This window comes from Canis lupus, chromosome 3 (genome assembly GCF_048164855.1).
Source record: "Canis lupus baileyi chromosome 3, mCanLup2.hap1, whole genome shotgun sequence".
NCBI lineage: Eukaryota > Metazoa > Chordata > Mammalia > Carnivora > Canidae > Canis > Canis lupus.
Window position 1 is genome coordinate 69326058 of NC_132840.1, and position 23413 is coordinate 69349470.

Consider the following 23413-nt stretch of genomic DNA (forward strand, 5'->3'; position numbering starts at 1 on the left):
AGCAGAGGGAACCTCTAACCCCACGCGCACGCTGCAGTGTGGCAGCTCCCATCCTGTGGTCGCTGGGCTGTGGCGTCCACCTCCTGGGCCCTGGGCGCTTCGCCCGTCACACCACAGCCTGTGGCCACCACGGAGAGCCCTGGGGGTAGCCCTGAGCTGGGATGTGCCCCAGCACTGAGGCTGTACACGAAGCCTGCCCATCAGAGCCTCCTGGGTGAGCTGTGGGGGGAGAAGGGCTTTTTAGACACTGACCCTACCCTTGACCAGTTAAACCAGGATTGCCCTGGTTATGCTGGAGAGCAGCCAGGCCTGAGAACAACCACCAGGGGGTGCCTCATAGTCTCTCCCTGTGTCCCTCCTTAGCCCCGGGTGACAGGCTTTTCCTCTCTAGGTTGGATGAGTGGGAGCCCCTGGGGGCTGGATGAGTGGGGGCTCTTGGGAGTTAGATGAGTGGGTGCTCCTGGGAGTTAGATGAGTGGGTGCTCCTGGGGGCTGGATGAGTGGGGGCTCCTGGGGATTAGATGAGTGGGGGCTCCTGGGGGTTGGATGAGTGGGGGCTCCTGGGGGCTGGATGAGTGGGGGCTCCTGGGGATTAGATGAGTGGGGGCTCCTGGGGGTTGGATGAGTGGGGGCTCCTGGGGGTTGGATGAGTGGGGGCTCCTGGGGATTAGATGAGTGGGGGATCCTGGGGGTTGGATGAGTGGGGGCTCCTGGGGGCTGGATGAGTGGGGGCTCCTGGGGGCTGGATGAGTGAGGGCTCCTGGGGGTTGGATGAGTGGGTGCTCCTGGGAGTTAGATGAGTGGGGGCTCCTGGGAATTAGATGAGTGGGGGGCTCCTGGGGGCTGGATGAGTGGGGGTTCCTGGGAATTAGATGAGTGGGGGGGTCCTGGGGGCTGAATGAGTGGGGGCTCCTGGGGGCTGAATGGGTGGGGGCTCCTGGGGGCTGGATGAGTGGGGGCTCCTGGGGACTACCGCAGGCAGCACTTGGCAGACTGTTCTGTCCTCCTACTCCCTGCTAGCTTCCTGGTCCGTTCTCCTTGTTCTTCCTGAGACTGGGCCTTAGGCAAAACTGGTAGTTGAAAATACCCCTGGGAGTTGTGTCTTCCCCAGAACATGCTAGAGCAGGAAGGGGGAGCAGGGAGGGCTCCGTGCCGTGTTTGGCCTTCGCCCATTGAGGTCCATGTCAGGGGGGATTCTTCTGCATGCGCCAGAGAAGGGGTGCGAGGCTACATGTTCAAAGCCAAATGAACTCAGCTCAATCCATGGGAATGGCCAGGAGGATGGCACATAGTGTCTGGCCTATCCTCCTGGAAAGAATTTGAGGGAAGACCTTGCAGAAAGGAATTAGAAAAAATAAAAGATGCTTTTGCACCTGTTGCCCTATAAGGGGCAGAGATCCCACAGACATGGGGTCAGGACTATCCCTGGGAATCATTTCAACTTACCAATTTGATGGTCCCAAGGCCAGACTGAGATTCCCAGACAACTGCTTTCTCTACCCTCTTCCTCCAAAAGTTAATAGAAGTAACGGTTTCAGGCCAGCTCTGGCCAACAGCCCTTGCATTGCCTGCCAGCACCTTCTCCCTTTTCAAGCCAACGCAAGGCAGACACAGACACACAGCATCCCCTTGCGACACAGCTGCCTTCTAGAGATTTCTGAGGGATGTTCAGAGTTGGATTTGGGTGAGGCCCTTGAAATTCCCAAGGAGATGGTCTCCACTTGAATTCCAAACCCTGTTTAGGGGAGTTTTTGGGGGTGGTCAAGGATAGGAACTCCCTTGTTTCCTACTGGGCATCTCTACCTGGAGGTCTTACAGACCCCTTCCATTCAGTGTTCCATTCCCTCCCCCTCCACGAATCTGTTCATCATCCTCTCACCCTCATTTTAGTTGAAGTCACCTGAACTCCTCACCCGAGAGTCATTCTAGACCAGGGCTGTCCAACAGGGCATCCCGGGAAGGTGGAGACCTTCTCTGTCTGCAGCCATTCCTAGGATGGCCACCGGCCCCACATGCTGCTGAGTGCCTGACAGGTGGCCGTGCAGCCAAGGGACCAAAGGTCTGATTTCAATCAACTTAAGTAGCCACATGTGCCTAGGAGACCACGCAGTCCCTAAGCTTCCTGCCCCTGCCCCTCATTCGGTCAGTTACCAGGCTGATGGGTCAGTCAGGAAGAGCTTTCCAGAAGGTATGTGTGTGGAAGAAGCATAGGGACACAGCAGAGAAGGGGCAGTGCCTGGGCTAGGCGGAAGGAGCCAGGGCACCAGAGGCTGGGGGTACAGGCAGCCCAAGCGCAGGTGGGGTGGGGGCCCTGATGCCCACCCTGGTTCCAGAACTTGGACCTTGGATGCAATGGAAGGGGCAGCAAGGAGCTGCTGTCACTTTCCGAGCAGAGGGAAGATCAAATCAGAGTGAACACCCTTCAGCTGTGTGCAGGGGGTGCAAGGGGTCCTCTGCTGGGGAGGACTCTGCTCTCCTGAGGCCAAGAGAACAGCGTTTGCTGTTGGGCTGCTCAGGAAACCCAGGTGTGCCAGCTGCAGCTCTGATCCTGTGAAGTCCCCTGCCCCTCCACAGGCCCCAAGGGGACCTCCTCCCTCCCCTTGCCTGACCCCCATCCTTCACCTCAGCTGCAGCACCTGACTCCCACTGCCCCCGAGGCACCAGGGAGGCTGCCTCCCTCTCTCTGCCCTCTTGAGGTCCCCAGGTCTCAGGAGGAAGCCAGGGGCAGGGTTGGGAGAAAGCCACAAGCAAGCTGGGTGGCCGTGCAGCACTTCCTGGGGATTTGGAGCTGCCCTTCCTCCAGCCAGGAGTAAAAGGCCTCTGGGCGCCCCCCACCCCAGTGGGGGCTCTACCCAACAGCACCTGCCCTGCCTCGTTTGTCAAGTGGCGGAGCTGGGATGGGGAGCTGTTCTTACCAGGTACCTTCTCTCCTCTCCCTGTACCTCGTAGCCCCACAAAGCCAGGGTGGAAGCCATCCATTCTAGAGATGCTCTGCCCTCCCTGCGGGCTTCCTGCCTTCTAGACTCCCCAGAACCAGAGTCAGGGCATCTGATGGGCAGGAGAGGACGCTCAGGCACACGGATGACCAGACTGATCTGCACCTACTAAAGCCCCTCTAAGAACTACCCCCCTGCTCTGCACACCGCCCCCTCCTCTTTGCTCCGCAGCCCAAATGGCTCTCAGGCTATTCATAGGCACCCCAGGGCAACATCCTAAAAGACTGGTCCCAAATGCTTTTTTTTTCCCCATCTCTCCCCACTTCTGCAAAATTCTCCTCACCACACTAGCCTCCTCCAGCTGTTCTCGGGGCCGGTCAGGAAACAGGCAGAGCAGACCATGTAAGATGTAGATGTGGAAATCTTGGATTCAGAGGCCAGCCTGCCATCCAGGCAAGCAGCCTCCCTGTAGAGAGGCCTCCTCTATAACGGGGGACCCTACGGACAGAGGCCGGGGTTACAGGGAAGACAGGATCATGTGGGAGCCATTGGCCCCAGACATAGCCTGCATCCTGGGGCCCCGGAGGGCAGTGAGGCAGTACAACCCAGGGCTGGGCCACGCAGCCCCTGGGACAGGGAACGTGTGGGAAGGGAGCCCACACAGGTGGACACACTGCCCCCAAGGCAGGCCAGTCCTCAGTGCCCTGATTGCAGATGACTGACCGCCTCTGTTCTGAAGCCACCAGGGAAGCAGGACAGGCAGTCACTTCTTTCGGGGGCCCCTACCTCCCCACCAGCCCTCCTGCCTGCACCAGTACCCTGCCTACTTGCTCCAGGCCAAGGCACCCACGCCATTGCTGTCACCTACGTGACCCGTGCCCCACACCCAGCTGGCACTCTGCCCCTGGGAATGTGCAGCTTTGATAGTCGTTGCATGATTGTTGGATTAACGCCTGTCACCCTCCGGGCCGTGAGCTCCACAAGTACGGGGATCACATCCACGTTACTCCGGTTTCCTGCCTAGCACCTTGCCAGGGCCTGGAGCACAAGGGTCGCTCAAGAAAGATGCACTGAGGGCATCAACGGCTGGGTGGGTGGGTGGGTGGGTGGGCGGATGAAATGCAGTTCCTCCCGCACCACTCGCCTCCGGGGTCCCAGGCCATCTCCCCAGCCGGTGGCCAGACTCCTCCAGGACCCACTAGGGGAAGAGTAAGGGCCTGAAGCTTTGAAGACTTGTAGTCACACGGGGACACGCGGGAGGCTGTGCCTGGCCCGGTGCTTGTCACCAGGGTGGGGCGGGGGGTGGCGGCTGTTAGACACCACCTGCTCTGAAGGCAGATCATGTATCAATGAAAAATCACTCTCCGGAGAAAGATGGGCACCGAGGTAGAAGCCCAGGGAAGGCAGGGGAGCGAGGGCAGAGGGCCGCAGCCACGTCGGGTCCTCCGGGGGGGAGCGGAGCCTGGCCACCCCCTGGCACCGCACAGTTCCCGGGCCCACACCCATCCCTCTGCCCCTGAAGAGTCGAGGGGGGAGGGGGTGGAGCCGGCCCTCCCCCTGCCCACTCTAGCTGTCAATCTGCTGTCTGGCAGAAAGCCTCGAAGCTTCTGACAGCTGTGGGCAACTTTCCCCGGCCCCGCCTCCCGCCCCTGCCTGCCCTCTTCCCCTTCCTCGCCCTCGCCCTCGGTGCCCTTTCCAAACTGCTAGGGACCTGCCTCCTCTCCCTCGGCCTGCCTGCCTGCTGTCCCTCCTCCCTCCCGCCCTCCCTCCTTCCAAGCATCCTCTCTTTCTCTCTCCTTTGTCATCTCTTCCAGTTCTCACAGCTGAGAAACCTGTGTGACCTCCTAAGATTTCTAATGAGATGAGCTTTCAAGCTTCTGTCCAAGGCAAGATGAGTGTGGGGTGTAGGCTGAGTGTGGGGCGTGTGTCCAGGCGTGCACCTGCGGGTGCGGTGGCTGTGGGTTGGGCGGCAGCAGCCGAGGAGTCCCTGGGGTTTCTGGCCCCCCTGAGTGTCCGCCCCTTCCCCAAGGGGGTGGTCACTGGGTCATAGTGACGCCTCTTGAGCTGGACTAGGCCTGGTTTTGCCCAACTTCTGGGATCTGGGTGCTCCTAGGGACAGAGCCTCTCCCTGGGGCTTGGTGCTGCAGGCAGGTTCAGGGAGAAGATCAAAGTCCATAATTAAGTGTTCAGGGCAAGTTAAGTGCTCCAAACTTTGGTGCTAAAAATATTGTATTTAGCATGCAAATTATGCCCTGACAGCTCCCCAGAGGCTGAGCCCGTGGGTGCCAGCACCTTGTTTGTCATCATCACTGTTATTCGCCAGGTAGTGAGAATATTCCTCCTTCACTGGGTTGACTTAGATTTCATTTTTTTAAAAGCCAGATTTCTGTTTTCAGGGCAGTGCCAACTTGTGGCCCGGAAAGCTTGGAGCAACGACTATGATGGAGGCCAGAGAAGGGAGGCCTACCTGGGCCATGTCACTTGGGGCCTCCCTGCCTCCCCAACCTGCTCCAGAGCAAGGGGGTCCTGATGGGAGACGGAAGTCAGGGCAAGGGGCAGACCAGACCCAGACAGAGCCGGCGCCTGGAAGGCCACCTTTTCCACAGAGCTGTCTCTGCCCTGGTGGGCCGCGAGGGCTAAGGACCCTCAGAGGAGGGGGGAGGTGGCAAGTGGGGACAGCCTGGCTTCCCTGGCAGAGGGACGAGGGGAGCCCTGGGTGCGCTGTGGGATTCCCACTGGGAACGTCCTCCCCTCCCATCCTGGTTGGCAGTTGGGGCTCTGGATCCCCCGGGGGCAGGGCTGATAGTGTTCCTGTCTACTTGGGAGGGAGGCCAGGACCGGATTGGGGGGGAGCGGGGGAGGCAGGCGCACACACATCTTCTCCCGGGTCATCCTCTGAGCAGCGACCTCCCTCCTTCCCCACAGTGTCCACCCTGGCGGCCGTGGTCGGGGTCACCCTTTCTTGGAGGGGGGCTGCAGGAGGCCTCCCCGACTCTGATCCCGGCACAGACACCAGGGCTGTGGCTACACCTTCCGCAGAGGATGAAGGAGGGCGCAGTGCCCTGCCACCCAAGGGGCCTCACATGGGACTCTTGTCAGAGTTTTATTAGTTCGGAGCGTGTGTAGTGATGTTACAGAGTCTGGGGCCCAGGGGCTCCCCGAAGCTGCAGCCTCCCCTCCTCCCTCAGGCCGAGTGGCGGTCAGCAGCTCCCTTGGCCGAGGGCTCATCTAAGGCGGAGACAGTGGAAGGGAAAGGGGACCGGAGAGAGAGGAGGCAAAGGGGGAGAGAGAGTGGTTTTGTGGCAGGAGGCAGCCCCCAGAGGCCCTCCAGCACCCCGACCCAGGCCCCAGATGTGGTCACAAGCCTGCTGTCCCTTCCCGCTCCCAGGCAGGCCCAACAATTGCTACGAGAAGGGATGCAGAGTCTGTCGGGAGACAGCAGGGTGGGTTTGGGGGTGGCTCCTCTCCCCACAGACCTTCCGGGGGCCCTTCAAGACCAGAGTCCCTGCGGTCGGCAGGTATGGAAAGCACGTGGGTGCTGGAGCGAGGTGGGCCGGGGCGGGACCCACTGCTGTGGAAATAGAGGCTCCTGGGGGGCAGGACGGGGAGCAAGTGAAGATTTTTGGCTTGGGCTTCTCTGGGGTTCAGCCTGTGGGTCTGGTATTTACATGGGTCCCCCAGGACTGAAGCTGCCTGGGGCCTTGGCAAGAGCTCTGGCTTCCCCGGGCATGGGCCTCGTGGGGTGTGAACTGTCCATCCCCACCCACCGCCCGCCCCGGCATCGGCCTGTGAAGACCAAGCCAAACCTACCAGAAAGCACGGTCTCTGAGCCCCACCTCTGACCCCGGCAACCCCAGAACCCCACAGAAAGGTCGGAGAAGGCGGCTGCGTCTTTGGTGCCAAGGAGGGAGGGCCCAGAGGTGGGGGGGGCGCTCTGTGAGCTGCCCCTGAGCCAGGGGTCCGGCCCGAGGGCCGGCACCGTGCCTGGCTCCCTAGCACTACCCCGGCAGATGAGGGTGTGCGAGCACGGAGGGGCGCGGAGCCAAGCTAACACTGCAGGACCCGCCGGGGCAAAGAGAAGGCCTGGTCCGCCCTGCGCCCCCTCCCCTGTCCACGGCTCCCCGGAGCTGAGACCCGGCCGGCCTGGGCGGGGAGGCGGGAAGCAGGCTGCTGTGCAGGTGGGCAGCAGGTCAGCAGTGCAGGATCTTCAGGAAGGCCTTGCGGAACTCAATGTTGAAGGTCGTGTAGATGATGGGGTTCACGGCGCTGTTGACATAGCCCAGCCACGTGAAGGCGCTGTACAGGACGGGCGGGATGTTGCACTCACAGTGTATGTTCAGGATGTGGGTGATGAAGAAGGGCAGCCAGCAGATGATGAACACGCCTGGGGGAGAGGGCGGCGGTCAGGCGGGCCCCTGGGGCCAGGGGAGGCTGGGCTGGGAAGGCCCATACTCGGTGGGCACCAAGATTGGGTGCTACGGGCCCTGGCCCAGGAGCACTGCAGGAGGAGTCCCCATCTCAGACTCTAGAGCTGTCCCTGACACCCGTTTGCAGTGAAGGTCACTTTACGTCCCTCAGCCTTACTTTCCTCATCTGCCAAATGGGCATAACACCCACACCTACCCCTCTAGGGAAAGATGAGCTTGAAAACAAATCCATAAGGTTAACATTCTGACACAAGTCAGTAGAAATGGAAATGTTTACTCTACTCTCTGGTCATCTTTGGGAACGTCTTCCTTCACACCTGGAAGTGGAGCGTGTGGTCATTGCAGCGTGGGATGCACGGTTTGAGCCCAAGTGACAAAAGGAAGAGTTAGGTACCCATCTCCCTCAGACTCCCTGGCATCTCTGTGGGGTAGACAGGGAACTGGGGCTCCCATAGGCTCTGTGATGTACACAAGGCCACCCCGCTCATGAGTGACAAAGCCAGCAGAGCGAGACCTGAACTCCAGTTTATCGAGCCCCCCCGCCCCCTCCCATGGCCATGCTCTCGCTCCACCTTCCCCCAGGCCTTGGAGGCCACCACTTGCGTATTCCTGCATCGGGATGCTCTGACCTAGACTGACCCCCCCCCGCCCCCACTGGCTTTGTCTGCCTGACTCAGGACCTGCTGCCCCAGTGGGCCCCTCGGTATGGAGGCATTGTGAGCACAAAGTGCCCCACAAGCACCCTGGGAGTCCCCAGGACCACAGCGAGACCCCATGGACAGAAGCCACAGGCCCGGCTCTCACCCTCAGCCCGGTGACCAAGGATCTGTCCTTTAACCTGCCATGACTCAGTGCATGCATTCACAAAAGCAGGGAGGTAACACCTGTCCCACTCACATCACAGGATTGGTGGGAGGCCCAAGGGGATGGTGAGTGTGGCAGGGTGTCCCATGAGACCTTGGTGCTAGAGGGCAGGGAGAGTCACAGCAGCCCCTCCTGTGCCCACCACCCACGTCAGCCCAGCCTTGTGTTTTGACTCCAGTCCTGGTTTTCTAGGAGACTTTTATTCGAAAGCCTTGGCTGGCTGATGGAGCCACACCCTCCTCCAGAGGGACCCCCCTCCCAGCCCTGTTTCTCTGTTCCCAGCTCTGGTCCCACGGGGCCTTGGTTGAGCTGGGGTGAACTGAATTTCCCACTCCTCAACAACTAAACCACCCTGATAACACTTGGCTGTGTGCACCGCTTTGCCCTTTAGGAAATGCTTTCTTTCACCTTTGTAAACCTTTGACCACAGCAAACAACCCTGAGAGCTAATCTGCTGCTGAGGGGACTTCAGAGAGAGAAAGTGACTTGCTTAGGATCTCGGGGTTCTGGGGGTCACTATGGTATCTCAAGCTCACAGACTCTGAGGTCAGACTCCCTGAGTTTAAATCATAGGTCTTCCTTGATCACGTTATATGCCCACTCCAAACCTCAGTTTCCCCGTCTGTAAAATGAGCATTAATTAGAGAATCTACTTAATGGCCTACGTCAATGGGTGTGGCCTGCAATCTGAGAAAGTGCCCTTCCCGAGGCTCACCGGCCATGGCTAGGAAGGGGATGGCAGGTAAGGGGACCCAGAGTGATGGGTCCTTTCCTCGGTAACGGTGGGACAGAGCTGGGCCGGCCCGACTCACCGAGAACAATGGCGAGCATCTGAGTGGCTTTCTTCTCCTTCTGCTGGGAGAGCTTCCTGCGGCTCATGGTCTTGAGAGAGGTCCGGGTTTTGCCATTGGGCATGGACTGGATCTCAAAGATCTTGGCAATCTTGGGGTGGTCTTTGGCATGCCCATTCTTCTCTGGTTTGGCGGGGCTGTCAGCAGTGCTGTGGAGGCCGTGGTGGGACGGGTCGGGGAGGGTCAGCTGGTGGTGGCTGGGTGGTATGGGACTGTACCGGGTCCTCTCGGGGGGGCTGGTGCTGGACAGCATCTCCATCTCCAGTTCCTGGGCTCGGCGGGCAGCCTCCTGCACGGAGGCAGAGAGCTCTGGGTAAAGCCAGGCAAGTTCTCAGGCATTAGCCACTCAGCCTCACCGGGTGCCCCTGGCCCTCCCCTATCCTCCTTTAGAGACTCCTACAAACATCACGGGTCACTCTGCCAGAGAGACAATGAGGATAATCACCGGGAGGCAGGAATAGTCTGGGACTAGGACCCAGGACCCACGGCAGCCCCTGCCTGCAGGTCATCCCCAGCCCCTGTCCCAGAGCCTCATTAACTCCATAAGCATTTGTGGGAACTTAGTACCACAACACTTTCCTCTCTTGTTAACTGAGCAACACATACCGAGCACCAGCTAAGTGACCGAGCTGGCTGCTGGGAATACATCACTGGTTGATGTTCAGTGCCTCCTTCCAGGAGCTCCTGTTCTAGCTGCATAGAGGGCACCCCTCTTCTCCCTGCAGGGCACCTGCACCCTCACTCACACGTGGGTTCCACATGTTCCTCCTAGACCAATCTGGGTGCCAAAGAGCTAACCCCTGAGTCCCCCATCTTTCCTGCTGGGCTGACCTGGGGACCCTGCTGGCGGTCCACTCACGGGCTTCCAGGTTCTTCCCTGCCTTGGGGTCTCCATCTGAACATCCAAAGTGCAGCTTTGCTGTGTGCCTGGGTGGTGTAACCCTAGCCCAGTCCCGAGTCCCTGTTGGGAACCCATCTCATAAAATGACTCCCTGGGGTCCTGCCCTTGCCCTGCAGGTGGACAGTGGGTGCCCTGCTTCCTGGGGACACCCGACTTGGACTTCGTGTATGGCCCTGTGTGGGCTCCCTGTCCCAGCCAGGGATGAGACCCCTGCTGCTTGAACCCTGATGCTCCCATCGCTGGGCAGAGCCTGGGGTCGGCTGTGATTCTGCGTCTCTGGGCTCCACTTACAGGCTGCACTTCCCCACCAGCCCTGGGGTTACTCGGCTCCCTGCCCTTCCACCCTGCCCCCCATGCCCTGCCTCCAGCCCCAGAAACCGCCTGTAGGAGCCTAGCACAGGCAAGTGGGAAGAATGGCGGATGTGTGGATTTCGGAGTCACATGGGTTTGGGCTCAAATACACATTATCTTACTAACGAAATGTCTTGCCTTGGGTGAGTTACCTTCCCTCTGTGAGCCTGTTTGCTCTTCTTTAAAATTAAAATCAATAAGCCTAATAAGACCTATCTCTCAGGGTCGCTGTGAGGATTTGATGAAATAATAGGAACATGGCGGGTGTTCAATGAATGGTAATAGCCATTCTTCTTATTTTTCTTATCTTATGGCCGAGTCCTCTCTCCGAACCACCTCCTTGTGCTGGGAGTGCCTATCTGTGCCTTGCAGAACTGAGCCGTCTTGCTGCATGCCTGCTTGTGACTTGTGCATGGGGAGTCTGGTCTCTGCTGAAGCTAAGTGGGAGAGCCTGGGAGGTGCTCCTCCCTTTGACCAGCTGGTGAGCTGAGAATCATGGTAGGTGGGTTTCCCTAGGGGCAGAAAGACCTGGCTCTGGGTCCCTGACCTGAGCACTTACCACTCTCCGCCTGTTCACTGGGAAACTCCCATTGGACTTCATGATAACGGTGCAGAGTTTCATGTCCTCAGGGTGAGTGCAGTTGCCCTGTGGAGTGAGCCAGGACACTGGTCATGATGGGCAGGGGCCGGGGACAGACACCCGACATGCAGTAGTCAGGCTGGGCACAGGGGCTCCCAGAAGGGCAGAGTAGGTGGGTATGGGCCAGGGGAGGCAAGAGTGAAGGTTGGTACTATGATGAAAGATCGTGGGCAGGACAAAGGCCAAAGAGGTCCTGGTTTTCTGGGCACGTGCTAGGCATGCTCGTATCCCTCTCACACTGAATCCTCAAGACCACGCTGAGAGGTTGGCATTAGGACTCCCATTTAACAGATGAGAAAACTGAGGCTCAGAGAAGTTAAGTAACTTGCCCTAGGTCACTCAACAAAAAGGTGAGAGTGCCAGGCCTTGAACCTGTGTCTAACCCCAAAACTCTGGTTCCTTCCACGCCCCCACACTGTCTTCCTCAGGGATGACTGAGCAGAGGGGAAAATTCACAAGACATAAGGGAGTGGGGAGAGAATGAAAGAAAGGCAGAGGAGAGGAGGGTGAAAGAGCCAGGGAGGAGGGAGGAGGTGTGCATGGAGGGGAGGACAGGGACCCAGGAGGAGGGAGGAGGTGTGCATGGAGAGGAGGACAGGGAGCTGGGGTTGGGGGGGCGAGAGGGGGTGTGCATTGGAGGGGAGGAGGAGGAGGTGGAAGGTACTGGAGAGGGCGGGAAGCACAGAGCAAGGACAGGGAGAAGAGAGGGGCCACAGCCAGGAAAGGACAAGTGATGGGGAAAGGAGGGTTTCAGACACAGATCTAGCCGACTTCTCCTCCCCCCAGGTGGCATCCGCCTCTGGCCCCCCCCTTCCCGCTCCTAGAGACTCACTCCCTCCGCTGAGGTCTGAGCCTTGGACTGGGCCCTGCCCTGGTGCTGGGAACCCCCTCCCTGGACCCTCACCCACCCACCAGGCCCACCCAGCACAGGCCAGCCCTCTCCGTCCTGGGGGGGTCAGGGAGGGCACTGGAGGGCAGGAGGGATCTGGGGACCTTGAGTGGGGCCTTCAGGTTGGCCCTGAAAGCCCGGCTGCTACGCTTCGTGTTGACCCGCTTGCGGCGCCTGCGGAGGACGATGTAGATCTTGATGTAGACCAGCAGGGTGACGATGAAGGGCACGTAGAAGGAGACGATGGAGGAGTACACCACGAATGCGGGGTTGGCGATTATGCACTCGTTCTGGTCTGGGGGGAGAGCCAGACGGGATGTCAGCAGCCGTGGGGTGTGCAGGCACCACCACCACCGCAGACTGTCCCCTCCTCCTCCGCGGGACCCAGCCCAGCCATGTGACAGAGTACGCCTGGGGGTCTGAGGTCGCCTGGAAATGCTAGATGGAAACGGACCCACGGTGTAAACCGGTGACTGAAAAGTAGACCCTGAGCGAGAAGCCAAGCTGCGTCCAAGCTTTCCCACTCATATTCCCCCCTGACTTCAGCGTTAGTTTTGTCATCCACCGACACCCAAGTGGAGCCGGAGTGTTCAGAAAAAAATAACAAGAAAATTATTTTCAAAGAGTGAACCCTTATTGTAGGCCTTCCTGTGTACTTGGGGGCCGTCTACCACCTCCCAGGTTTAGAACAAGGTAACTCGGTCCCGTTTGCTGAACTCACCTGTGCTCCAGTGCACTGCCAATGCCCTCCTGGTTTACCAGATGTCTGTCCTCTACCCAGGGCCTCTCCAGACAGATCTGAGCATATCAGGCCCTACTCGCGCTCCTTGAAATTCCCACAGAGTCAGATTGCAAGGCTTCCCTGTGTCCTGCCCTGTAACAGTCTCCGAGGTACACCTGCATGGCCTCTATGCCCCGCCAGCAGGCAGGCAGGCACAACCCCTCCTCTGCCTCAGACGCACAGGACAGGCGCCCTGAGCTAGCTCCTGCTCGAGTCTACCTTTCCTGCTTCAGGTAACTCAGGTCTGTGCTGGGCAGGGCCAGCCCTTGGGCTGCAGCCTCCTTACACAAATACCATTGCTGGGGGTGGGGGGTGAGGGTGGTGGATGGGGCCCAGTAGTTGCCACCCATGAGTGTGTACACACACACACACACACACACACACACACACGTACACATGTGGTTTGTGCGGCTGTCTGACTTGCTTCAATTTAATAAACAAAGTTGAAAATGGCCAGACATCCTCCCGAGTCATTATCCCCACTCCTCACCCAACTCTATCAGGCCCAAGCTACTGTTCCTCTCCAGCCCATCCAGGTACAATCAGAGTCAGGCTTGGCCAGGGGGATAGGGCCCGGCCTCAGTCCCTATCTCTGCATCAGGGGCTCAGCTCCCTTGGGGCCCTGTGCACGGGGCCAGCGGAACCCCAGGCAGACAGAGGCAGGACTCACCTGTGTTGTTGAGTCCGAAGAGCAGTGGGCAGGAGATGGTGAAGGACAGGACCCAGACGATGGCGATCATGACAGTGACTCGGCGCTTGGAGCTGTAGCGGGTGTTGTAGAGCATGGGCATGGCCACAGCTGTGTACCTGCGGGGGCGCAGGGCGGGGGACCTTAAGTCTGGGTGCAGGCCCAAGGACCCCTCATTCCACAGCACATATACACCAGAGACACCTTGTGCCTTGGGGAGTGACAGTTGTCACCTCCCTGAGGTCTTCCTGTCAATCTCTCCTGTCTCCTGCCCCAGCTCAGACAGCCAGGGTGCACAGGTGCAGTTTCAAGGGTGCTGTCAGAACTGAGTTTTCTCTTCTCTACCAGCCACTGGGTACCTTTGGTAGCATCTCCATCCGGAGGATGGCCTCTCTTTAGGAGGTCTGTACTGTCCCAGACACATGTGCACCTACACACATGTGCAGATATGCATGAGGAGATATGTGTGCACACTCACACACATATATGCACGCACAAACACATGGGCCCGAGGACACACGGTCAGCCGTACAGTATCAGAGAGATCCTGCCCCTGAAGGAGAGACGGGGAAGCCTGAAAAGTGAATGGCCTGGGTCCCCTTTCCCACCCTAGCTGGGCTCACCTGTCAATGCTGATGGCACACAGGTTCAGGATGCTTGCCGTGCACATCATGACGTCCAGAGTGACAAAGATGTCACAGTGAATCCTGCTGAATTTCCACTCACCTACCACCTGGGGACAAAGCACCATAATGGGTGGACGGCAGAGGGGGAGATGAGCCCAGGCCCTATAGCGGGGCTCTCCTTCCTGGGGCAGATGGGGCCTCAGGCTCGGCAGGCAGCTGTGGGAATCTGTGAGTCTCCAGCTGGGGCCCGGGGGAGAAGTGGGCCAGCGAAGGGGAGTTCGAGGCCCTCGCTCCTGGTCCCCTCTCCTCCTAGACACATAAGGCCACTTTGTGCCAAGGACTGGGCTAGAAGATGAGCACCTTCAACTGAGTCTCTCAACTTTCCGCCTTCATGTGTAAAACAGCCCAGTGATCGGCCTGCAATCCCATGCTACCAATGGGGAAACTGAGCCTCAGAGAGGGGCAGTGACTTGCCCCAGGCCATTTAGCTCAACTTCTGATCCTGCCGGGCCCAGGTTCCTGGGGGAGCTCCCTCAGAGCCAGGGCGCAAACCTGTCTGTTAAGGACAGCTGTGAGGACCAAGGCTCAGAAACCGAGAAGACGGCGCTACTCTTGGTCAGACCTGGAGAGTGAGGGACAGAACACGGGGACTCGAGCTGTGGGAACTGGGGGGGGGTGGCAGGACAGGGGTGCTGTGCCCATATATCCTGTATGATGGGAATGAGGAGGCCCGCTCCCCTCGAAAGCATCCTGCATCCTTCTCCCCCTTGCACACACACACTCCCTCCCCCCTTACACACACCTTCATGCCTCCTGTTCACACACACGGGTGCACACACTCACACGGCAGGCTGGCCCTGGGCAACTGGGGAAGTTCGGGGCACCCTGGGTCTGAGCACAGAGTCGAGACGGGGAGATACATCCGGGCCTTCTCCCAGCAGGAGACAAAGGAGCAGGGCAGTGGCCTCCCAGGGCCTGGGGCCGGGCAGGCCCCACTTCGCCGCACATCACGGCGCGGGCTGGTGCGAACGTGCTCGTTCTCTGCACTGCCCCTTCTTTTCTGCTCCCTGGCATGAAACCAAACGTTGCCACCTAAGCTCCATGACAGGAACTGTGGCCGTTGTTCTCGGGCATGAAGAAACAGCAGCTCGCCCCAACAGGAAGTCACCTTCTCTGGGCTCCCGTGGCCCATACCAGGGCCCATCCCACGTGGCAACACAGGGCTCCCCGAGTTGCAGGTCTGGACGGCGGGGGGGGGGGGTAGGGAGCTTCCCAGTGTAAACAGCACCTCCCATTAGGGCACCGCTGGGAGGGCCCCAGGCCCACCTGGTCCACCCTCCACCTTGAAGCCCTCCTAGACTAGGACCTCAGGGCTGCTTCTATGTCCCCGGGGATCCAGGTCTGAGATACTTGGGCCCTCTTCCTAGTCCTCTTCCCTCTTCCCTGCCTTTCTTCTTTCCCATAGACACTCACGAGCAGTTTACTACGTGCCAGGCTCTGCCCTAGACTCTGGGGTGCAGTGGTGAACAGCACTGGCATAGTCCCTGCCTTTAGGGAGCTCTCATCCCCACCCCCAGAGGCCTTTCTGGAGCTCAGAAGAAGGGAGGGTTTTCCTCCACACTCCTGGGGGCAGCTGACTCAAAGACTCAAGAGAAATTGTTGGCAGCCACCTACACCTACTATGGGCATGTGGGCATCTCACGCTCGCACAAGACAGGGTTGCTGTGCCCGTTCATGGGCGAGGGACCTGAAGCTCAGAGGGCTCCCCCAGCAAGTGTGCAGCAGGGCTGGGATTGAAGCACGGTCTTCAGGTAGCACATCCGATGCTCTCTCATAAACTGTCTTGGGAAGGATCATTTAGCTTGTCAAAAGAGGAGATAATTATGTCAAAATTACTCAATGTACATAAAGCATGAAAGGAGAGATTGTCGTTGCAAAGAGGGACCGACCTGGAGGCAGAGAACAAAGTGGACTTCCCATGATCACCTGGTGATCACCAGGTTTGCTGGTGTGACTCCAGGGCTGTGTCTCTGCACCTTTGGGCACCACTTTACTGACCTCGTTGTTCACATGAAGCTGAGCCCTGCAGGGTGGGCCATGAGCTAGCTCGGCGAAATCCTAATAACTGGCCTCTATTAAGCACTATGTGTCAGGCACTGTCCCAAACATTTCACACTCAGCTCTATGGATGGTGCTAGGCCAACGATAAGGCTTCTACCCCTTGAAAGTTCCAGCCAGTGACACCCCCTCACTCAGCAGCTTTGCACACTTCTTTTCTCAGGCTGGAGTGTAAGCGCCTTGCTCCCTCCTCTGGATAATTCTTCTGAAAGCATCACTTCTTCCTGCAGGACCGCCTTGTCTCCACAGTCACCCCCATCGCGTTCCCACATCCCCTGTGGGGACTGCTCTGTTGTCACCTCCATCAGACTGCACTACAGTGGTCCTATCGGGTCTTCATCGATGGCAGGCAGTGCCCCGAGGATGCCATAGGACAGGGAAGTGCTCAATACCTGTTGAATGAGTAAACAAGTGCGACCTTGGTGTGTTCCCTTCTCAGTCTCATCTACCCCTCTGGAAAAGGCACACAGTCAACCCTCACCTCACAGAGTGGGGAGGCTGAAATGCAGACAAGTGACCCTGGTTCTTTTCTCTCGGGACCTTCTCCAGATGGAAGGTAGTAGAGTTGGGAATTGGAACTGGTCCTCCCACTGCAAACCAGCGTGCTTTCCATATGCTGAGCAGAATAAATCACGCACATCCAGTCCCATGCTAGACATGCACGGGGAGGCCGTCAGACAGGACGTGGATGGATGGAGTCTGGTGGCCCTCACAGGCATGGGAGTCATGGAGGAAGGGGACCCCTGGCCTCTGGCATCTGTAGATTGTATGTCTGTTGTTTGCTTCCTTTGGGTTCTCCCTTAACATCTGTTTTGAGTGTTCCAGCCTGTTTGGGCTGTGCTAAAGGAACCCAGGGGGGTGATGACAGCAACATACGGAGGAGACACAGGGAGCCCCCAGGCAGGGAGACTGGGAGAGATACCACTTTGGACTGGGCTCCCCTCCTCACTTCAGCTTCTCCTTCTAGATGTCTCCTCTGCTCAAGCCTATAGAATTTCATGCTTTCCTTTAAAAATGGAGGAGCCTTCCCTCCCAGCCAGGATTTACCTCCATGGCACAGGTAAATCCCTCTCTCGCCCAGGCGGGAAGGTAAACTGCCCAGTGATGAGTGACCTCGATTCCCAAACTCCACCCCAGAGTCCTAGGCTGAGAAAGGGGCAGGATCCAGGACCCAGACCCCAGCCCCTGCCACATCTGCCTGTCAGCTCTGGAAAGTGTCCACCAGGAGGTGGCTCCACACTTAGGGACGCAGTTAGTGGTTTCTCCCCTTGCTGTGCGATCGGAGCAAAAACAGGCAACCTCTCAAAGCTTCTGTTTCCTCCTCCGTACACTGAGAATAGTCTCAACTCCCAGGATTAACATGAGTGCTGAGTCCGTGTCTTCGAAATGCCTGGCGTGGTGCCTGGACCACAGCGGGGACTAGCTACTCTCTGTTCGGAGATGCAGAGCTGGGCTCTGTCCTGGGCCAGCCCTTGGTGACCTTGCTGAGCAAAGGGCCTGCGGCACAGCCCACACGGAGACCCCTGCCTGTGGATCCCAGACATGGGCTCTAGACCAAATGGGGGATGGGGGGAGGGATAAGGAGCACACACAGCAGCAGCTTCCACTTTTGAAGTGGGAAGAGGGAACAGGAAGCTTCTGGTCTGGAAGCATGAACATCTCCCTTCCTTGAGAATACTCCTCAGTTACTCCCATTTCCAGCATGATCTAATGAACCTACCGGGGCCAAACAGGGTTCCAGCTGGGAATTGCCAGCGGCATGATCTCTCTGACCACCAGGGTCACCACCTGTGAAATTGGTGTTCGTGACATGGTGACCTCGCAGGGCTGCCCTGAGGGCTACACGGGGAAAGCTGGGCATGGAGGACTTGGCAGGAGGTGTGGCCCTTAGCAAGCACTCTCAAGCTGGTAGTTGCGATTGTCAAGGAACAAGCAGCCCATTTTATAAGGAGAAAAACTGAGCCCAGAGTGGAGGAAGAGGCCAGGCCAGCTGAGAAGGCACCGGGCAACTTGTTGGCAGGAACCAGCGCAGAGCCTGGACTCCAGGCCCCCGGGCAGCTCCTTCCAGGCGGGGGTGCAGACCTACCTCCAGGTAGACAACCCAGGGCATGACGAGCGTGGCCACCAGGAGGTCGGCCACAGCAAGGCTGACAATCAGGTAGTTGGTGGTGGTCTGCAGCGCCTTCTCGCGGGACACGGCCATGCACACCAGCACATTGCCGAAGACGATGATGAAGATGAGCAGGGTAAGCAGCATGGCATAGTAGTTGTAGTGGGGCTTGCCGGGCTTTCCTTCGGACCCGTTGAAGGGCCGGCTCCAGTTCTGGCTCTCCAGATCATCATCGTACCAGGACAGGTTCAGTGGATCCATCGGGGCAGCGGGGCCACTGGGTGGCCAGGCTCTGGTCAGGGAAAATGGACACGGGGACACAGGAAGTGAGTAGGAGGACCTCCCAAAGCGTGCTGCCTCCCGTGGAAAGCTCCAGAGCTGAAATCAACCACCGGCAGTTAGTAGACTTCTCCAGCCTCAGGATTTTCAGTTCTGTGTCAAGCAATTTTCTCAAAACATTAGAGCCTGCTGCCACTATTCTACTGGCAAGTTCTTGCAGATGGCAAAACAAATGAGCAAGTATAGTGGTTTTTTTTTAAGTATAATAAAATAAATGAGCTTGAAAAGAGCTGATCACTCATTTATTTATTCAACAAACACTTTGTAAGCACATCCCATGCACCACACAACTGAGACAAGTTAGCGAGGACTTCCAGCTTCTAGAGACACGAGTGGGACTATGCATCCATCCGTTTTTGATTCTATAAATATTACTGAGCATTGCTCTATGTAGTGCTAGAAACACGGGCAGGAACAAAATAGACATGGTTCTCTCGCTCACATTCTAAAAGAAACAACAGCCAGTAAATCAATCAGGCAGTTACACCTCTAAGCAGTGGGCCCTAGGAAATGGAATGCAGTAGAGACACAAAACCTAGTTTAAGAATTGAAAGAAGACTTTCCAGAGGAAGTGAAGTTTGGCAGACACTCGGAGGTGTGTAGGAATTAGCCAGGGGAAGAGCTGAGAGCCCAGGGAAGGGTCTTGACACAAGAAGCAGCATGGCAAATGATAGAGCAAGAGAGCGGGCACCCAGTGGAAGGCTAGAAGAGATTCATCCAGGACAGCTGAAGCCCAGAGGGACTTGGCATGAGCTAAACGGATGGGGGACGGGTGCGGGTGCCACAGCAAGATCCTAGAAAGCCTTACAAGTCATGCTAGATTTGACCCTGAGGGCAGTGGGAACCTTGTGATCAGATATGGCTCCCACACAGAAGGTTCCAACTGCTGTATAGTGGATGGAAGGGTGTGGCTATAGGAGCCCAAGGAGGAGATGATGAGCTTCTGCAAGAAAACCCCGAGGACTTCCTGAAGGTGGTGCCATTTGAGATACATAAAAGGAGCAATCAGCCAGGCCAACGGAGTTTGGGAGACATTGCAACTAGAGAGAGGACAACACAGTACCAGACAACAAACAATTCTGTTTGGCTAAAAACGTAGGGCACGAGGCGGGGAAGGGGATGAAGCTAGAGGACAATTCATAGGCCAGATTGGGTCTCATAACCTGACCGCTCAGGTTCATAGGAAGGACCACTGGGCTGGTGTTTTAGAAAAGTGGCTGCTGCAGTGTAGGGGGACCTAAGGGGGCGGGCAGGCTGTGGCTGTAATTCAGGTAAGAGACGGTGGCGGTCTGAATGAGGGTGGCAGAAACGAGAATGGAGAGGTGTTCAGAATCAGTAGTAACTTGTAAGTCAGTTCCGTGGAATTTGGTCACTGGGTAGATGTGGGATGAGAAAGGCTGGGGGGAAATGGGGAGAGAGGGTGTAGAGGAGACTGCCTTTCTGCCTTGGGCTCTGCAAGGCTGGAGGTGCTGCTCACTGGGAACGGCAAGCAGAGAGCCTGAGCGGCAGACTCGAGATGCATCGGGCATTGATGAGCTTGACAGCCTGTGTTTTGGTTGTGATTGGAACATAATGCACAGATAATACAGCCGGCTTTCCTGCTAACAAAAGTGTTCCTATTTTACATGACGGAATTAAGCTTATCAGTATTTCAAGGCATTCCACACAAAGCATCGTGACTTCCAGGTGCTTTGCTACCTGCAGGGGTTTGAAATCCACTAGTTTATGGGATGAACGTGGTACCGGGTCCAAATCACGGAGGGGGGCACACCAGCTGCCACGGGTCAGAGGGGCCTTCGCAGACGGGTCTGCCCACCTTACACCCTCATCCTTGTCTGATGCACCTGCTCCGCTAGCTCTTAGCAGGAGTGTGGATGGTGTCCCACCCAGCGCCACCAGTCTGGAGTCTCTGGGGAAGGCAAAATGCCTAATTCCACATGGGGTGACGTGAAATGACACCCGTGCAACAGATCTTCCAGCTTGAGGTGGTGAAGTGCGGGTCAGAGTGACACTGCAGACACATCCCTTCCTCTTCCCAGTTGGAGCACAGAGTGGGGGAGCTGCACACGTGCATGGGTCAGGCGACAGGGGCTGCCCCTGCCCTTCAGTTTCTCAGTTAGGATCTAGTGAGCCAGCTGGGCATCAGGCAATGTGCCAGGCATGGCTGGGGGCCTGGAGACCTGGAGGCCTACTTCCCCCAGGGTTCCTGAAGGTTCTTTCTGCGATCTGGCTTCATATACCTGCAGAGGACTTGATAGCTTGCTCCAATACATATACATATCATATAATAGATATATTATCTGGGATCCCTGGGTGGCATAGCGGTTTAGCGCCTGCCTTTGGCCCAGGGCGTGATCCTGGAGACCCAGGATCGAATCCCATGTCGGGCTCCTGGTGCATGGAGCCTGCTTCTCCCTCTGCCTGTGTCTCTGCCTCTCTCTCTCTCACTGTGTGCCTATCATAAGTAAATAAAAATTTTAAAAAAATAGATATATTATCTCATTTATCCTCAAAACAACCTCCAAGGCTTATAATTACTATCCCCACTCAACAAAGGGGAAAAGTCTTTGGAAAACTTCTCTTCTCTTCCCAATGCTTGCCTAGACCCTACACGTCCTTCAAAGCAAGGCTTACACAGAATCCTCCTGCCCTGGATCCATCTGATACATTACAGAAAGAATGAGAAAACCTGGGAAATCCTAAATGCCTTGGAGACCCTATTAATATCTTGGTGCAGGATTTTCTCCCAACCCCCAGAGCCAGCCACAGCCCCTACCATATCCTCAGCACCCTTCCTACCTGGGGCTGATATCGCTCACAAGTAGGGGTTGTCTGTAGGGGCTACCCCTCACACAACACCAAGTGGAGCAGGAATTCAGCAAACCCAGCCCTAGAGATGAGGTACTCTAGCCTGTGAGAGACAAGTATAAGTATATAAGGTATCTCCACCTTTACTAGGTCCAGGGTCTTGGCCAGACTGCTTGGCTTTTTCCAAGTCTCAGTTTTCCAACCTCTAAAATGGGAATAGCAATTACTGTTGTGCAGATGAAGTAAGATGATGCAGGTATGGCCAGCGCAGGTAAACTCCCTAGGATTGTGAACTTCACAAATCAAAAGCAAAGGAATTAAAACAAACAAACAAGCACTCAGGCAACAAGCCCGAGGTTCCTGGAGGTGAAGTGACTATACTATCCCAGTGCAGTCCATTAGGGCCAGCGTTGCCCTGGCATCCTGCTGTTTACACCATGCTACCTCCGATGGCTCATCCTTGGGATGTGGGAGTGGAGATGATGGGAGAAGGGTCCCAGATGCAGCGAACAAGCCCTAGGAGGGAATAAAGGAGAATAAAGGCGAAGTCTATTCCTGAGCCATGTAATACCAATTGCCATATTTCCTAGGCTCTACGATAGAAGTGAATGTAAGATGCGCCATTGTTTTACACACCACTAGGAATGAAAAAAATGCCATTGGACTCCAATACAGCTCCAGGATGGGGCCAACTATCAAAGGTGTTCTGAATTCAGAGACGTTAAAATATGTGAGTGTGGAGCTGGGGGAGGTGTGTGTCTTAGAATGGTTAAAATACAGTGTCCTCCCGGCATCTCTCTGCTGGCACTTTCTTGGGGGAGAAAACCCATCAGTGTCCACCAGGCCCGTCCCAGCTCCAGCCATTCTGGCCTGGTCCTGGCTCCAGAGAAGCCAGGTTAGGTCAGCGCCCGCTCTGTGCCTCCCGGAGGTGGGAAAGGTCTAGCTCAATAGCAGTTGACACACTGGATTTGCCAGGATGGTTCAAGTTTCTTGTTCTTTTTAAAAAAGAAGATGGTTAAATGTATGACTCAAGGAGAATTATTTTTTTAAAGATTTTATTTATTTATTTATTTGAGAGACTGAGTAAGAGAGAGCATGAGCAAAGGAGGAGCAGAGGGAGGGGCTCCCTGCTGAGCAGGGACCTAGAATCATGACCTGAGCTGAAGGCAGAGGCTTAACTGACTGAGCCCCCCCAGGCACCCCTCAGCGGGAATTATTCTTATAAGACTCTTCAGATATGGGGCACCTGGGTGGCTCAGTGGTTGAGTGTCTGCCTTCGGCTCAGGTCATGATCCTGGGGTCCTGGGATCGAATTCCGCATCAGGCTCCCCACAGGGAGCGTGCTTCTCCCTCTGCCTATGTCTCTGCCTCTCTCTCTGTGTCTCTCATGAATTTAAAAAAAAAAGTATTTAAAATAAAAGACTTTTCAGATAAATAAATTTCATATTATTTTTAAAACTTTGTTATCAGAACAAGAATACTGATTTGGGATCATGAAAATATGATCACCTGGCTCACCAACCTCCAGATGCCATCTCCCTTCTCCAGGTGCTTCTGTCTCGTGTAAAAGCTCCAAATCAGTTCCAATTGGTGAGCATTTAGTGGACGCAAAATACATATATAGTCACTGCCATTGCTTAGCCACTGAGTCCTGTCTCCTGAACAGGGATGGATCATCCAACCTTGTTGCTAAGGACTGAACTGTGTGCCTCTAAAATGCATCTGTGGAAGCCACGGCCCCCAAGGTGGTAGTGTTCAGAGATGGGATCTAGATGACATGAGGATAGGATCCTCGTGATGAGATGAGCACCCTTAGAGGAAGAAATATCCGAGCCTGTGAACACATGGCAAGAAGGCAGCTATCTGCAAACCTGGAGGAGAGCTCCCACCAGAACCCCACCAGGCTGGCACCTTGATCTCAGGCTCCCAGCCACCAGAACCATGAGGACATTAATTCCTATTGTTGAAGCCACCCCATCTAGGGTACTTGGTTAAGGCAGCCTGAGCTGACAAAGACCCCTGCAGAAAGAGGGCCTGCCACTCCCCACACCTTCCTCTTCCCTGTGGAGCAAAGGGGTGTATCT

At 56.6% G+C, this 23413-nt stretch overlaps 1 protein-coding gene across 3 annotated transcripts in view; it reads right to left on the reverse strand.

The window, feature by feature from the left end:
* Nucleotides 1-6038: 6038 nt before the first annotated feature.
* The window catches only part of DRD2 (dopamine receptor D2), a 62125-nt gene continuing 44750 nt past the window's right edge, over nucleotides 6039-23413 (reverse strand). For 2 of the 3 annotated variants that reach the window (XM_072812420.1, XM_072812428.1), the window contains exons 2-8: nucleotides 18159-18474; nucleotides 13952-14061; nucleotides 13311-13447; nucleotides 11964-12154; nucleotides 10890-10976; nucleotides 9040-9367; nucleotides 6039-7320 (exon numbers count right to left, since the gene is read on the reverse strand). In XM_072812420.1, the coding sequence (XP_072668521.1) occupies nucleotides 7127-7320; nucleotides 9040-9367; nucleotides 10890-10976; nucleotides 11964-12154; nucleotides 13311-13447; nucleotides 13952-14061; nucleotides 18159-18443 (1332 nt within the window). In that variant the 5' untranslated portion in view covers nucleotides 18444-18474 and the 3' untranslated portion in view covers nucleotides 6039-7126. The remainder of the gene's footprint in view (nucleotides 7321-9039; nucleotides 9368-10889; nucleotides 10977-11963; nucleotides 12155-13310; nucleotides 13448-13951; nucleotides 14062-18158; nucleotides 18475-23413) is intronic. The other variant, XM_072812433.1, reaches the window with a different exon arrangement.